The sequence below is a fragment of the Cynocephalus volans genome, chromosome 16 (assembly GCF_027409185.1).
Source record: "Cynocephalus volans isolate mCynVol1 chromosome 16, mCynVol1.pri, whole genome shotgun sequence".
In the NCBI taxonomy this organism is placed as follows: Eukaryota; Metazoa; Chordata; class Mammalia; order Dermoptera; family Cynocephalidae; genus Cynocephalus; species Cynocephalus volans.
In genome coordinates this window covers 4,109,255-4,122,753 of record NC_084475.1, presented here as the reverse complement: position 1 = coordinate 4,122,753, position 13,499 = coordinate 4,109,255, and the positions used below count along the sequence as shown (strand labels likewise).

At 55.9% G+C, this 13,499-nt stretch overlaps 1 protein-coding gene across 1 annotated transcript in view; it reads left to right on the top strand.

Annotated features, from left to right (window-relative positions):
• CACNG4 (calcium voltage-gated channel auxiliary subunit gamma 4) overlaps positions 1-10,636 on the top strand; it is a 58,158-nt gene extending 47,522 nt beyond the window's left edge. The window contains exons 2-4 of the mRNA XM_063081377.1: positions 914-997; positions 6,363-6,503; positions 10,098-10,636. Of these exons, the coding sequence (XP_062937447.1) occupies positions 914-997; positions 6,363-6,503; positions 10,098-10,636 (764 nt within the window). The remainder of the gene's footprint in view (positions 1-913; positions 998-6,362; positions 6,504-10,097) is intronic.
• The last annotated feature ends 2,863 nt before the right edge of the window (positions 10,637-13,499 follow it).

The following is a 13,499-nucleotide window of genomic DNA, read 5'->3' as shown; positions in this document are numbered from 1 at the left end:
TGTCACAGCCCCTGCTTCCAAGACTGTGCTTCCCACCGACCATGAGGCCAGGCTGAGCTGCTGGAAGCCAGCGGGACACTTGGCAGCACCTGCGGAGAAAGAATTGGCCCCAGTTGGAAACATGGGGGCCACCTAGGGGTGTCAGGATGAGATGGCCCTTGTGGACTGCAGGAGTGGAGAGGCTGGCACAGGCAGGGCATGACAGTGACACCCTGTGCATCCCCCTCTCCACTGGTGTCTAGTTCTGTAGTGGGCATTTCCAGACTGCAGGGGAGCAGAGGATTGGGATAGCTGGATGGAAGATTCTGGAAGGAAGGACAGGAGATGGTCTCAGTCCTTCTGGAAGTTTCTCTTGCTCCCTGTTCTCTTCCTCCAATCACTTTGGGTGAGGGGATTGGAACTTGCAACTGTGCACAGATTAGGCATGTCTCTTGGGAGGGATTCGTGTAACTGTGTGTTTGAGGGAGGGGGAAAGACACAGACAGGCAGACCCCAACCCCACTCTTGCCTTTGCACGACTCACTCCTCTGCCTGGCAAATTCTTTGTCATTTTTCAAGAGGTGCCTTTAGAGTTCCCTTGGGTGGGGACATGCTCCATCCTGCTTGCCCAGAGCAGTTCTGCTCAGCTCCTCTTGTCCCAGCAGAGTTAGAAATGGTGTGTCCTTTCACTCTCACAGGTGTGCAGACTTGGGCCGTAAATGGTACGGTCATCTTAGGGGCACTTGTCTCACTGTGCGGTGTTCTCTGTGCATGTGCCCACGCCCCCGCCGGGCCGGGGACACTGGAGCCAGCCTTGCTTCTTCCTCTGTCCCCAGGGCCTGCACAGAGCCTTTCACACACGTGGTGTCTGGAATGAAGGGATGCGTGAACCCATAGAACATTTACAACGTTCCTTTCTCCTTTTTCCCACCAGGGATCTATAAAGGGCACTGCTTCCGGATCAATCACTTCCCAGAGGACAATGATTACGACCACGACAGCTCCGAGTATCTCCTTCGTGAGTGTCGAGAATCCTCTGCTTCCTTTGCGTGTGGAGTGAGAGCGGGTGGTACTGGGCGGCTAGAGGAAAGATGGACCCTGCAGGTGTGGAGGGGCTGCTTCTCTCTGGATGCTCCGGCCACTCCCTTTGTGATTCAGAAACTGTGAGTTCAGAAAGTGGAGTTTTGTTCATCGCTGCCCTGCCACGCTGGGTGTCCCAGTGGAGTTACTTGGCTGATAGGCCATGCCCTGGGGAGACTAAGGCCAGAGCAGAGAGGATGCTGGGAGTGGCCTCCTCAGCTCCCTGGGGCTGCTGGGCGTGCCTAGTTTCAGAGGAGCTGATTGGCTGGAGCTGAGGCTGGGGCAAGGGAGGTGAAAGATATGGGCTCTGCCCAGGCCGAGCATCCCTGAGGAGTGCAGCCCCCAAGCACATTGCCCTGCCAGGGCTGCACCTGCCCGCCCCTCCCCTGCACACTCCCCAGCATTCTATTTGTGAAAAATCAGATTGTCACACTCTGACACAGCCTCATGGCATGCAGGCAGCCTAAGGGAGAAGACTAAGAGGGTGCTAGGGGCAGCCTTTGTTGCATGGGCCTTAAGTCTTTTCAGTACCAACTGCTGGAGCTACTACCTTTAACCATGGGCTGCCCTTGGGCCCCTGCCTCAGCCTGGGTCCTGTGGCTGAGCAGGGCCCCCAGCTGGAGCCCTGAAGTCACAGCACATGCGGATCCTCAAAGGACAAAGCCAGTCCCATGCTCTGAACCCAGATCTCATCCCTGATCCTGGGAGTAGCTCCCTGGGAGGAAAGAGGAAGTCACAGCCAGGGAAGCGCCTGGAAATGGAAAAAACAGCACCATTTTGAAGTCATTTTCCCCTTTCCTGTTAGCCAAGACACAGGAAGAGTTGCTCACAGAGCACACCTGGAACTCAGGCCCAGCCTCATTTAGGGAGAATCGATATGAACACCCTTGGAGGAAACACAATTCACTCTGCACCTGCTTATGGATCGTTTTCTCTAAGGGAAAGGATTTTGATTTTGATCTGGTGAAATAGAATAGCGTGCAGTTCTCTTGGAGCCTGGGGCAGTGTCAGGCTGTTCTGACCAGGCCCAGAACCTGAAATAATTTGGCCAGAGCTCTGCCTCCCATCCCTCCTTCTTTTCTCCTCCTCCTCCTCCTGCCTGTCCTCTGATTCTGGTCACAGGGGGCCCACAGTGAAACAAGCAAGGAGATTCCCATAGGGCTGCCATGGATAGCTGTGCAGGTTGCACAGTACACAACTTGAGGGATGTCCCTTGCGTAGATTATGGTATGAATGACATCCCTCGAGTTGTGCAGTGCATGGCCTGCACAGCCAACTACAGCGGCCCTTGATGTCAGCCCAGCTGGGATGGCTCAATTGAAAATCAACCCTAACTCAGAATCTGCCCTTTTCTGCCCAACCCAGGGCATTCAGGTGGTTTTTCAGGCTCTGAGCGCAGATTTGCCTCATTGCCCAGTCTTGGGACTGTGAGGAGGAAGGCCCTGGAGAGACAAACCATTCCCTCCGAATTTCCCACTTGAACTCGCCTGAGGTTTCGGTCATTGGTGCTGGCTGTTCTCTACTTTGCCGTCCCTGTCCCACTCATGGTCCCAGAGCTCTGGGATCTCTTTCTGGGTTGGCCTCATGATGCATCAACCCAGCTCATGTGGCTTCCTGAGGTCCTGGCAGGAAGCAGATATTACGCTCAGACGGGAGGGAATGAAGGGTGTTTAAGAAACGACCATTTTACCGAGGTGTGGGCAGGGTTAAGGGAAACCTACAAGGGCTGGTGAGCACCGGGGCCCGTACACTGCTGGGCTGGAACAGGTGTGGGAAGCAGGTGAGGGGACCTGGACAAGGGGAGCTGTCAGGACAGGGCCGCCTGGCAGGAGCTGCGGCCCTTACGGAGAAATGCAGCGTCCTCGCCCCCCAGGCCGCAGGAAGGAAGCCAGGGGAATAACTCCTTCGCCGACACCCTGCTCCAACAGCCAGAGTCAGGGAGCCCGAGGATCCAGTCCACCCAGTCTCCCAGGGCCCAGGGCAGGATGGAGAAGGGGCAACAGGGGTCTAGAGCGGCAAACAAAGAATGTGTCCAGCCGGCTTCAGCCCTGCTGCTGCGGGTCCTCGAACTGCACCGGCAGGGCCCTGGGGGAGGGCGCCAGGGCAAGGAGGGCCTCAGAGTGACTTTCCCAGAGGAAGCGATGGTGACAGCACAGCCGCAATTAAAGCTCATTTGGGAAGGACGCGTTCTCCTTAAGCGTACGCAGTGGGGAGACCTGCCAGGTTTATGAACAAGCCTAGAGACGCCCATGGAAGAGAGGGGCTGACGAGGGCTTTCGGGTTTGTGGTCTCCACCTGCTAATGCATGGGGGGTGCGGGGGCAGAGCTGACTTCCCAACAGGGAGGTGTTTTTCTGCTCAGTGGCTGCAGAAACAGGGATATTTGGCCCTAAAACCGAGCTCTGCATGTGTCTTTGATCATCCTTTACCTCCAGAGTGCAGGTGCCTGTGAGCTTGGAGCCAGAAGAAGTGAGCGATTTTCAGGGACAAGCCAAGGTCACAGTCACCACGACCATCCAGCCTGTTTCCCAGGCCACCCCGATTCCCAATATTCAGTCTTCTGGTCTCTGTCCAGACTACTGATCCCAAAATAGGTAGAAGCACAGGAGCAAGGTCTCGGGGCTGATGTTGGCAGGAGGTGAGGGTTCCTGAAAATTCATTTATTCCCTCATTTAACAAAACGTTACTGTGGTTTGCTAGGTGCCGGCCGTTGTATTAGGCACCTAGGATGCAGCAGGGAACAAAACAGCCTGCCCTCCTGGTGCCAGCATTCTGGTGGAGAACAGGTATTTTGGAGAAGGTAGCAGAAGGTTCCATGGTGGGGCGGCCTGCAAGGGAGTCTTCAGGGCAGCTCAGCCATCCAGCGTGGAGCAGGTCCGAGGAATGCTGCTCACACCCAGCCTTTGACAGTTCAGGAAGGAAGTCAACCCCCAGCCGTGCATTCTCAGAAGCTGGGTTCACATTCTGACTTACATCACTGTGGCAGAGCCTCCGGAAGGCCTGTGGGCTCCTGTGATGCCCCTGCTGGTTTGCAGATCCACAGCCCAAGATGTGCAAGGGTCACTACCCACACCCTGCTTGCCGTCTCTTCCATGGCCCTCTGGGCCCAGAGATTCCCGCCCAATTTGCCCCGGGCCAGGTGGATCATTTCTGTGCAAAGCCTACAGAGTGCTGGTGTCAGGGCTGCTGGGAATCCACAGTGTGCCTGAGGGTGAGTTAGTGCCTGAGGGTGAGTTAGCAGGAGGGGTCTGTCCCCCAGGCAGATGCGGATCTGTGCCAGGGCTTGGTGTGGCCAACAAGATACGAGCTGGAATTCAGTTGTGCTCGTGCCTCAGCCACCTGCCCTGGGAGGGGCCCAACCTGTATCACTGTCCTTGGCAACCCCTGCTGGCATCTGCACATCAGAGCTTAGGAATGAGTCTGTGTGGCAAGGGGACAGGTGCTCGCATGCCTTACCCAGGCAGGATGGATGGCTGAGCCAGGCCCGGGCCCCAGGTGACTTTAGAGGAACTGGGCTCCCTTCTTTCTGGCCCTTCTGACCCATGTGCAGAACGAGGGCATTTGAGGAAAGGATGGGGGGGCGGTCCTGATCCTGACTGTTCTGGCCAGTGCAGCTCAGAGGCACATTTCAGAAGCACACAGGAAACTTCCTCCCAGAGCCTGCGGCTACAAGAAAACAGGAATTGGGAAGGAGGAGGTGCCAGAGAGAAGAACTTCATTTAATGTCCCCAAACAATCCCCTCTCTGTGAAGCAAGAGACACACACTGGTGGGTTTACAAAAAAGGAGACAAATGCCGCCTTCAGAGGCTAAAAGGCCCGAAACTAGCTCAGCTTGCTCAGGAGGCTGGTGCCTGCCAGTGCTCCCTGACTCGCTGTCCCCTGCTGGGGCCACCAAAGGTCCACACAGCTGGGATGTCTACTGGGCTGGGAGATCTGCAGGCACGTTGGGAAGACCAAGCTCTAGGCCTCTCCTCAGGTCCCCCATCCTTTCTTCTGACCTTCCTGCTGCCCCAGATGCTGAAGGAGGGGGACCCTAAGCCCCTGCTATGTGCAACAACTCTGGAGTGGTGCATTAGTTTCCTAGGGCTGCCGTAACAGTTTATCACAAACCGAGTGGCTTAAAACAACAGAAGTTTACTCTCTCACAGTGCGGAGGGCAGAAGTCCAAGAGCAAGTGTTGGTGGGACCCTGCCCCTCCGAAAGCTACAGGGAGGGCCTTCTCTTGCCTCTTGCAGCTCTGGTGGCTGTCAGCACTCCTTGGCTTGTGGCAGCATTGCTGCAGTCTCTGCCTCTGTCCTCACATGTCCTCCTCCCTGGTGTGTCTCCTCCTCTTCTAAGGACACTTGTCATTAGATTTAGGGCCCACCAGGATGATCTCATCCTGAGATCCTTAATCACATCTGCAAAGACCCTTTTCCCAAGTGAGATCACATGCACAGGTCCTAGGAATTAGGCTGACATGGACATTTCTTTGGGGAGGGCCCCACAATTCAACTCCCTGCAGTAGGTATTATTACTATCCCTGGGCTGTAAAAGAAGCGACTGAGGTGGTCACCCTGCCAGTCAGTGGCAGAACAAGGGTACAGAGGTGGTTCTGTTGGACCTCATGGTCCACAGGCATCCTGCTCCACCCAGCCGCCACCTCCTCTGTGACCTCAGGCAAGTTGTGAGCTTCTGCGTCCTCATCTGTTGCCTGGGGTCATGGTGATGATGGTGATGATGAATGTAAAGAATGTCACTTAGGAAGCACACACTATGGCCAGGCCCCGTACTAAGCACCTTATATGAACAAAACCAGTCGCAGGATGTTGGTACTATGGTGAGCCTCATTCTGCAGATGGGGATACTGTGTCTTAGGGAGACAAAGGACTTGACCAAGGCCACACAGCCAGCATGTCACAGAGCAGGGCCCACACTCACACCCACCTAATGCCAAAGCCTGTGCCCTCAGCCACTGATCAGGGCTGTCTTCTGGAGGTGTCATGGAGACCGCATCCATGAGGGGGCTTAGCAGGCCGCGAGGTGTCCGAATGCGACGCAGGCCTGTGTTTTCATGGCTGTAACTGTGGCTTCCCCAGAGCCACTGAGGGACTCTGCTCCCTTCAGAAGTGTGACCCACACCCAGGAAGAGGCTAAGTGAGATGCGAGCAGATGTGACTCGAGGCCTCTCCAGGTCCTGATGGGGATCTTCCAGTCCTGGAGGGAGGTTCTGAGCTGCAGGGCTCCTGGGAGGCGTCTGTGGCCATGGCTGGGAGGGCGGCCAGTCTCACTGTCTGCTCTGCTTTGTCCCCTGCCTGGCCCAGGCATCGTGCGAGCCTCCAGTGTCTTCCCCATCCTCAGCACCATCCTGCTCCTGCTGGGAGGGCTCTGCATCGGCGCAGGGAGGATCTACAGCCGCAAGAACAACATCGTGCTCAGTGCCGGCATCCTCTTTGTGGCCGCAGGTGAGCCACCCACCGAGGCTGCCCCAGTGGTGCCAGCACACCGGGACATGGTGGTGTGTGTAGTCACGTGGTCCCCACTGCCAGGGAGCATGCATCCTGGTAGGAGGGCGGACCATACAATCGCCATGCGTAATTAAAACTCCAGGGTTTCAGGGGCTGGGGGGTGGGAGGAGTGGGGAACAGCTGCTTAACAGGGTTTCCTTTTGGGGAGAGGGAAATATTTTGGAACTAGACAGAGGAGGTGGTTGTACAACATTGTGAGTGTGCAAATGCCACTGAGGGGCACACTTCAAAGTGGTTCATTTTATGTTGAGTGAATTGCAACTTCACCAAAACAACAACAAAGTCCAGGTGTGCAAAGCACCACAAAGGGTGGAGAGGGGGTGCTGGGTGCTTTACAAGCCTGTGACAGGAACCTGGTTTCCCCGGGCAGAGGCCGGCAGCCCCGCATCATGACCCCCCTGGCTGCGAGTAGAGTGGCAATGCTCAGAGCCACGCCCCCAGCTCCAGAAAGTGCTGCCACAGAGGTGTGGGTGACAGCAACAGACCCCCTGCCTGACAGGTCCTAGGGGTTGAACACCATCAGCTCCTCTGAGCCTTGGTAGAGACAACTGGATGTGCGCCTTGCCACTGTAGGCATGGCAGAGACCACGGCTGCAAGTGGGTCTCCCAGCTGGTTCATGGCCGGTTAGAGCGTAGTTCAGCAGGGGTCCCAGGTGTTGTGGCCTGAGCCGCTGGGGGAGTGTGGCGGGATGCCCAGGGCAGAGCTCCTGTCTAACTCCTGCAGGGTCAGTGCTCGGGTGGCAGCACCCTCCAGGTGCCTGGCAGCCCCCGTAGAGCTCAGATAAAGGTGCCACAGGGGTCCCTGAGGGACAGAAGGAGCTGCCTGGCTTCTTAGGCCTCATTCCAGACACTAAGTGCACGTAATTCTTTCCTAAATTCTTACGTAGCTCTCTGCACCGTCCTAACAGTGAGTTTACTTTCAAAGCATCTTTTTATCTTACTCTGGACTCTCCAGCCCAGGCCTCCACATCCTAAAAGGTCCAGTGGCACCAGTGGTGGTGATCACGGTGGTACCGGTACTGCTGGTGGCTGTCCCCACTTTGCTGAGGACAGGACAGGCCTAGCACCCTGCTTGGCCCACACAGGTCCCCATCCTCACCCCCACCTCATGTTCCCCTCACAGCTTCTTATGGAGAAGGAAGGTGGCTTCTGTTCACATTGTGGAACTGAGGGTCATAGCAAAGAAGGGACTGGCTCTGCCTCTTGTGCTTTCTTCTGCTCCCTTGGCTTTCATTTTCTCCCAGTGCAGTAAGTGTGTGTGTGTGTGTGTGTGTGTGTGTGTGTGTGTGTGTGTGCCTGTGCACCTGTGTGTGTGTTGGGACAGGGAGTCTGTGTTAAGAGTTTCCTAGGAAGACGCATGGACCTACCTCCTGGCCACGTCTCTGTGTCCTTCCCTTCTTTCCCCTTCCCGTCCCTTCTCTTCACTTCAGCCCAGAGCAGGGGCAGCGGTGAGAGGAGGGACACATCCCATGCCCCCACCAGGGTCCTTTAAGCAGTCAGATTTCACTAGGTGTCAACCATTAAGGAGGTCGCTGCTGTGACCTTTGCAGACTATCCCGGAGCTTCCTTCCCCAAGGCAGGGAGAGCAGACCTGCACTAACACTAGCCACCACATACTAAGCGCTAGCCACAGTGCCAGGAGGCTCAGGTGGCCTCCCTGAAGTCACACGGTGGCAAAGACATCAGCTATGACCAGGGCTGTCAACCTCCAAACCACCACAAGCTGCCCCCTGCAGCTGCCTGTGCCCCCAGGAAGAGACGTTTCAAAGGCAGGTCCAGATGCTCCATGTCACCAGAGAGCCCAGCCAGAGAGGAGACGGACGAGGCTGGTAAGAAGGAGGCAATGGGCAGGCAGCAGAGGGACGCTAGTTTATTCCCCAGCTCCTGGAGCTTTGACCATGGGCCGAGCGCAGCGCAGCTGGGCAGTGTGTAGAGCCTGGCTCCAGGCCGTTCCAGTCCGAGCAGGGAGGGGAGACAGGCCCATGGAGAACCCGAGGAGGAAGGTGGCAGGCGCCACAGCAGAGGTCAGATCGAACGCTGGCAGAGTCGGAAGAAGATGCAATAACTTCTCTGGGGATTGGAATGGGTTGTGGTTTAAGGTGCATTCCTGTGACTTGTGCTGACTACAGGGTGGGGAAGGAAGACAGAGCTAGGGAAACAGAGGAAGGCAGAAAGGCAGAGCACTGAGAGGGTGAAAATCCATGTCGCTGAGGGTTCTTACAGAACAGACAAGGACTCAAAACACAGACCAACTTGCTCCAGGCAGAATTGCTGTCCCCTCGGCAGAAGATACTCTAACCTTTCCATGCTGGGATCAGTGCAGCAGAAAATGGACAAAGCGCACGAAACGTGCATAGACGGTACAATGTGTCACCTTTCAGCAAAACCCAGTGGGTCATCACAGAACTTAGAGCAGGCTCACGTGTGCCAGGCCCTGTTGTAAGTGTTTTATATGGATTAGCTCACTTAATCCTCACATCAGCCCTGTTTTTCTCACTATTACACGTGAGGATACCAAGGCACGGGGAGCGTGAGTGATTTGCGCAAAGTTACACACTGGTGGTAGAACTGGGATTCAAACCCGGGCAGCTTGGCTCTGCTCAGCCTCACTTGTTAGAAGAGAGACTCCCATGAACACAGCAATGGGGGGCCAGTTTCACCTCCCAGATTGGCAAAGATCCAGAAGTTTGATAATACTCATTAGAGGCTGTTGGGACATTTTGTACTTCTATGGAGTGCCCTTGGGCGATGACTCCAAATTTAAAACACTAAACACAACATGATGTCCTGAATGGATCCAGGGACAGGAAAAGGCCATTCGTGAAAAACCCGGTGAAATCCAAGCAAAGTCGGGAGTTTTGTTAATAGTCGTTTACTAGGTTGGCTTCTGAGTCGTGACAAACGTTCCATGGTAACGAAAGATGTCAGCATTCAGGGAAACCGGGTGAGTGGGTGAGGAGTGTGGGAACTCTCTGGACTGTCCTGGCAACTTCAGTAAATGAAAAATTATTTCCAAAATAAATGTTTAGGTTTTTCAGTGCACGTACCCAGAGACTCAGCAGTTTTCACTGTAAGGAGTTTATCCCACAGTTGCATTTACGTGTGTGCACGAGGCTGTTAGAACGACAGGGGCATCTCTTCACGTCCCAGTAGGGGGCCGTCTCTCGGACGCACTGTTAAATGGAAAACCAAGGGCCAAAGAGTATTGAGCAAAGAAGAAAATAGTTCTGTATGTTAGGGAGATTCTCTCAGGTAGGACGTGACAAAGAAGGTCATAGCAGCTGCCTTCGGGAGGGGAACTGGGCTGCTAAGACTCTGTTGTATTGTGTACCTCATTGCAACTTCACGTGGCCCATTCAAAATCAATTACTTAAAAGAAAAGTTAGCAACCAGGATAAAGAAATGCTCTTCAAGGAGGGGAATGGCCACCAATCCCTCCCACAGCCACCTGCTCCCTGTCCTGTCAGTCCAGCCGCGGCTCTAACCCCTGCCTCTCTCCGTCCCCGGCCCCTCTCCCCGCTTCCCTTTCAGGCCTCAGTAACATCATAGGCATCATCGTCTACATCTCGAGCAACACGGGTGACCCAAGTGACAAGCGTGACGAAGACAAAAAGAACCATTACAACTACGGCTGGTCTTTTTACTTTGGAGCCCTGTCTTTCATTGTGGCCGAGACCGTGGGCGTCCTGGCTGTAAACATTTACATTGAGAAAAATAAAGAGTTGAGGTTTAAGACCCAACGGGAATTCCTGAAGGCCTCTTCCTCCTCCCCTTACGCCAGGATGCCGAGCTACAGGTACCGGCGACGGCGCTCGGGGTCCAGCTCCAGGTCCACGGAGGCCTCGCCCTCCAGGGACGCGTCTCCTGTGGGCCTGAAGATCACCGGAGCCATCCCCATGGGCGAGCTGTCCATGTACACGCTGTCCAGGGAGCCCCTGAAGGTGAGCACAGCCGCCAGCTACAGCCCCGAGCGGGACGCCGGCTTCCTGCAGGTGCACGACTTCTTCCAGCAGGACCTGAAGGAGGGCTTCCACGTGGGCATGCTGAGCCGCCGCACCACGCCCGTGTGAGCCGCGCGCCTCGCTCAGCGCCGGCCTCTCCCCGGGATGCCTGCTGGTGGCACAGGAAGGCACGGGATCCTGGTGACAGCCAACGATGAACTGGTCTCCAGAAGGTGTCGTGGGCTGGCTTCGAGCTGGGAGATCGGAATCAGGGCTGTGGTAGAAGCAGAAGGCTGACTTCATCCCCCCCACAAAAAGGGGATTGACGTGTCCCCCAGGTTTCCAAAATCTCCCAGGAGGCCCAAGAGCTTTCTTGAGGCTGCATGACCAACTCGGGAACACAAAATCGAGCCATTATCTCCTCTTGGAAACAAGTCTTATCAGAAGAAGGGGGTTTCAGGGCCTCCCCTCCCCGCCTGGGCGCTGGGCCTCCGCAAGGCTTTGCCAGGCACAAAGGGGCCTCTGGACCCCGGTCAACTGCTTTTGAACCTGAAGTTCCTGTGTCTCTGAGCCAGAAATGAGGACACCAAGCTTGCCCCCTTCCTCTCTGTCTCTGTCCCTCTCTCTCTGGCATGCTGGCAGGGGCCTGTTGTTGAAAAACAGTCCCCCAAAGAGAAAGCTCCACAGCCCAATGGTGCTTCAGCCTTTGTGCTGTCCTGGGGTCGACTGATGAGACAGAGGCCTGTGGAGGAGTCCAAGGTAGAGGCTGGGGACTGCTGCTGGCTTTCCTGTCTGCCTCCCTCGGAATGGGCAGGACACACCAACTGTGCTGGAGAATCTGGAGGGTTCCATGGGTCAAAGGAAAGGCGTCCATGTGGCCCCTAGGTGTGGCTCTCCCCAGTGACCAAGGAGCAGCTCTGTCCCCCGAGCAGTGGGGGACCCAGGCGAGAAGCAGGGGCAGACCCCACCTCCCTCGGCTGACATGTGACAACAGGAGCCTGAACTTCTGTGCAAGAAAAGGAGACTCCCGGGTGAACGGTGACCAAAAAAATAAATAAATAAATCAGAGAACAAACGTCCCTTTGTTAGGTGGTTATAAATTATGATTTATTGCAAATCAGTGCTGGGAGAGCAAGTTACATTCCTTTCCTCATCTTAAAAAGTAGCAGCCACACATCCTCCGAGTCCGATTCCTGTCATTCATTCTGCCACCCCTGAAAGGACGCGGTGGAGGAAGTTTGGATGAAAGGGCCGAGCCAGGCTCTTCCTCTTTCCGAGGAGGAATCGCAGCGCTTTGTTCGGGTCTGGGGAAGGGGTTCTGGGTTTTGCAGTTTCCCAGCCATGTTCTCCCTGCTGGAGCAAGCAAAGGGCGTGGACGCGTGTCCAGGCTCGGAGGGGACCTGTCCGGAGCGTGGACCTTACCCTCTTTTATATAAAACGTGTGCTTTCTAAACACAAATTGTTTCTTACTTTTTGAGACTTCTGAATCCAATCTCGAACAGTCGTCTGTGACCCCGGTAGCTGTCGTACTGAGAAGTGACAAGCAAATTCTTACCTCAGCCACCTGCTCACGGGGCCCATGGGTAGACTTGGCCCCTCGGAGTTCAGACCCAGGTCCACGGGGCCTGGTGACGACGTCATCATCCTTCCCACCCTCCTTGCCCCCAGGAGAGGACCCTCCCAGGTCGCGGCTCCGGCCGACTGCCCGGTGTGCCCGTGAGCTGAGACCCGGGGCGTGCCAGGCCCCTCTGTGCTTGCTTGAAACCCTTCTCTGCCGTCGAGGTCGTCTGTGTGGTGGCGTCTGTGCACGCACAGCAGTGACCGCTGAGGCGTCAGGGCTCGTGGGCTGCCCCCGCTGGGGGCCATCTGTGCCCCTTCCCCTCCCCCAGCCCCTCCCCCTCCATGATACCCACTTGCCAGGCTGAGGGTGGGGACACGATCGCAGACCTGTCATCCAGCAAGGCCCCGACGCGTTCCTTCTGTGACTTCCAAGAGCAAGGCAGCCTCTACATTCGCCACCGCCGCCCCAGAAGGTTCTGCAGTTCTGTAGAGAAAGCTGTGTTCTGAATCCTACCTCTGGCCCGGTCCCAGGCAGAGAACGCAGGGACCAAGAAAGAGTAGAAAGACGAGGAAATGTGACAAAGAGGGACAGGAGAGCAGGGAGCAGACACCTCAGAGCTTGGGCCTTCACAGCCTTTCTGCCACCACCGTCTGGTCCCGGGCTTTCCTCCTGCCCGTCTGGCAGAGGTGGCTCTGCACTGCCCACCATCGCAGACCTGGGCCCTGGGGGACAGGGTGACCTGCGCCCGCCTTCCCACCTCCCCCTCCCCCCTCCCCACCCCCTCCCTCCGCCCTGTGTGTTTCACCAGTTAAGCACCTGTGAATCCTGTACCTACTACTGGTTTTGGGTTGTTAGTTCTGTCTTTTTTTTAATTAAATAAAAACATTTTTAAAATGTGCTCTTTTTGATGTGGGGAGGTGGGGGAAGGACTCCCTCAAGGTTTTGTGGGCATTAAGGGTTGACAGTGTCCCTGGGTCTGGGGGATACTGTGGACCCTTCAAGAGAAGAGGGGGGCTGGCTGGGTTTTCTGGCTTTAATCTGAGTCACTGGCCACGTCCCCAGTACCACCGCTGGTTGCAAACTTCTGGGTGATGCCAGGAGGTGCCTTTTCATGGGTGGGCAGGAAAATAGCCAGGCTACCCCTGGGTGTGGGGTGGGCAGCTGGGTGCTGAGCAGGCCAGGCCTGTCGTCAGAACCCACATGTGTGTGGGCAGGGGGAGTTGGTTGGAGCCGCAGCCACTGAGACCCTAAGTTACCCAGTGGGGTTTCAAAGAAGTCCACTCACCAGCCTCCTTTCCCCTCCAAATACTGAAATAAGTAAGAAATTGATAGGAGAGCCCAAATACCAAAATGTGAGCTTTCTGACTGGTAAATCTGGACAGGACAATGGCTCAGACCAGAGTCCAAATGAGCTTCTCCTGCTGCCACTGG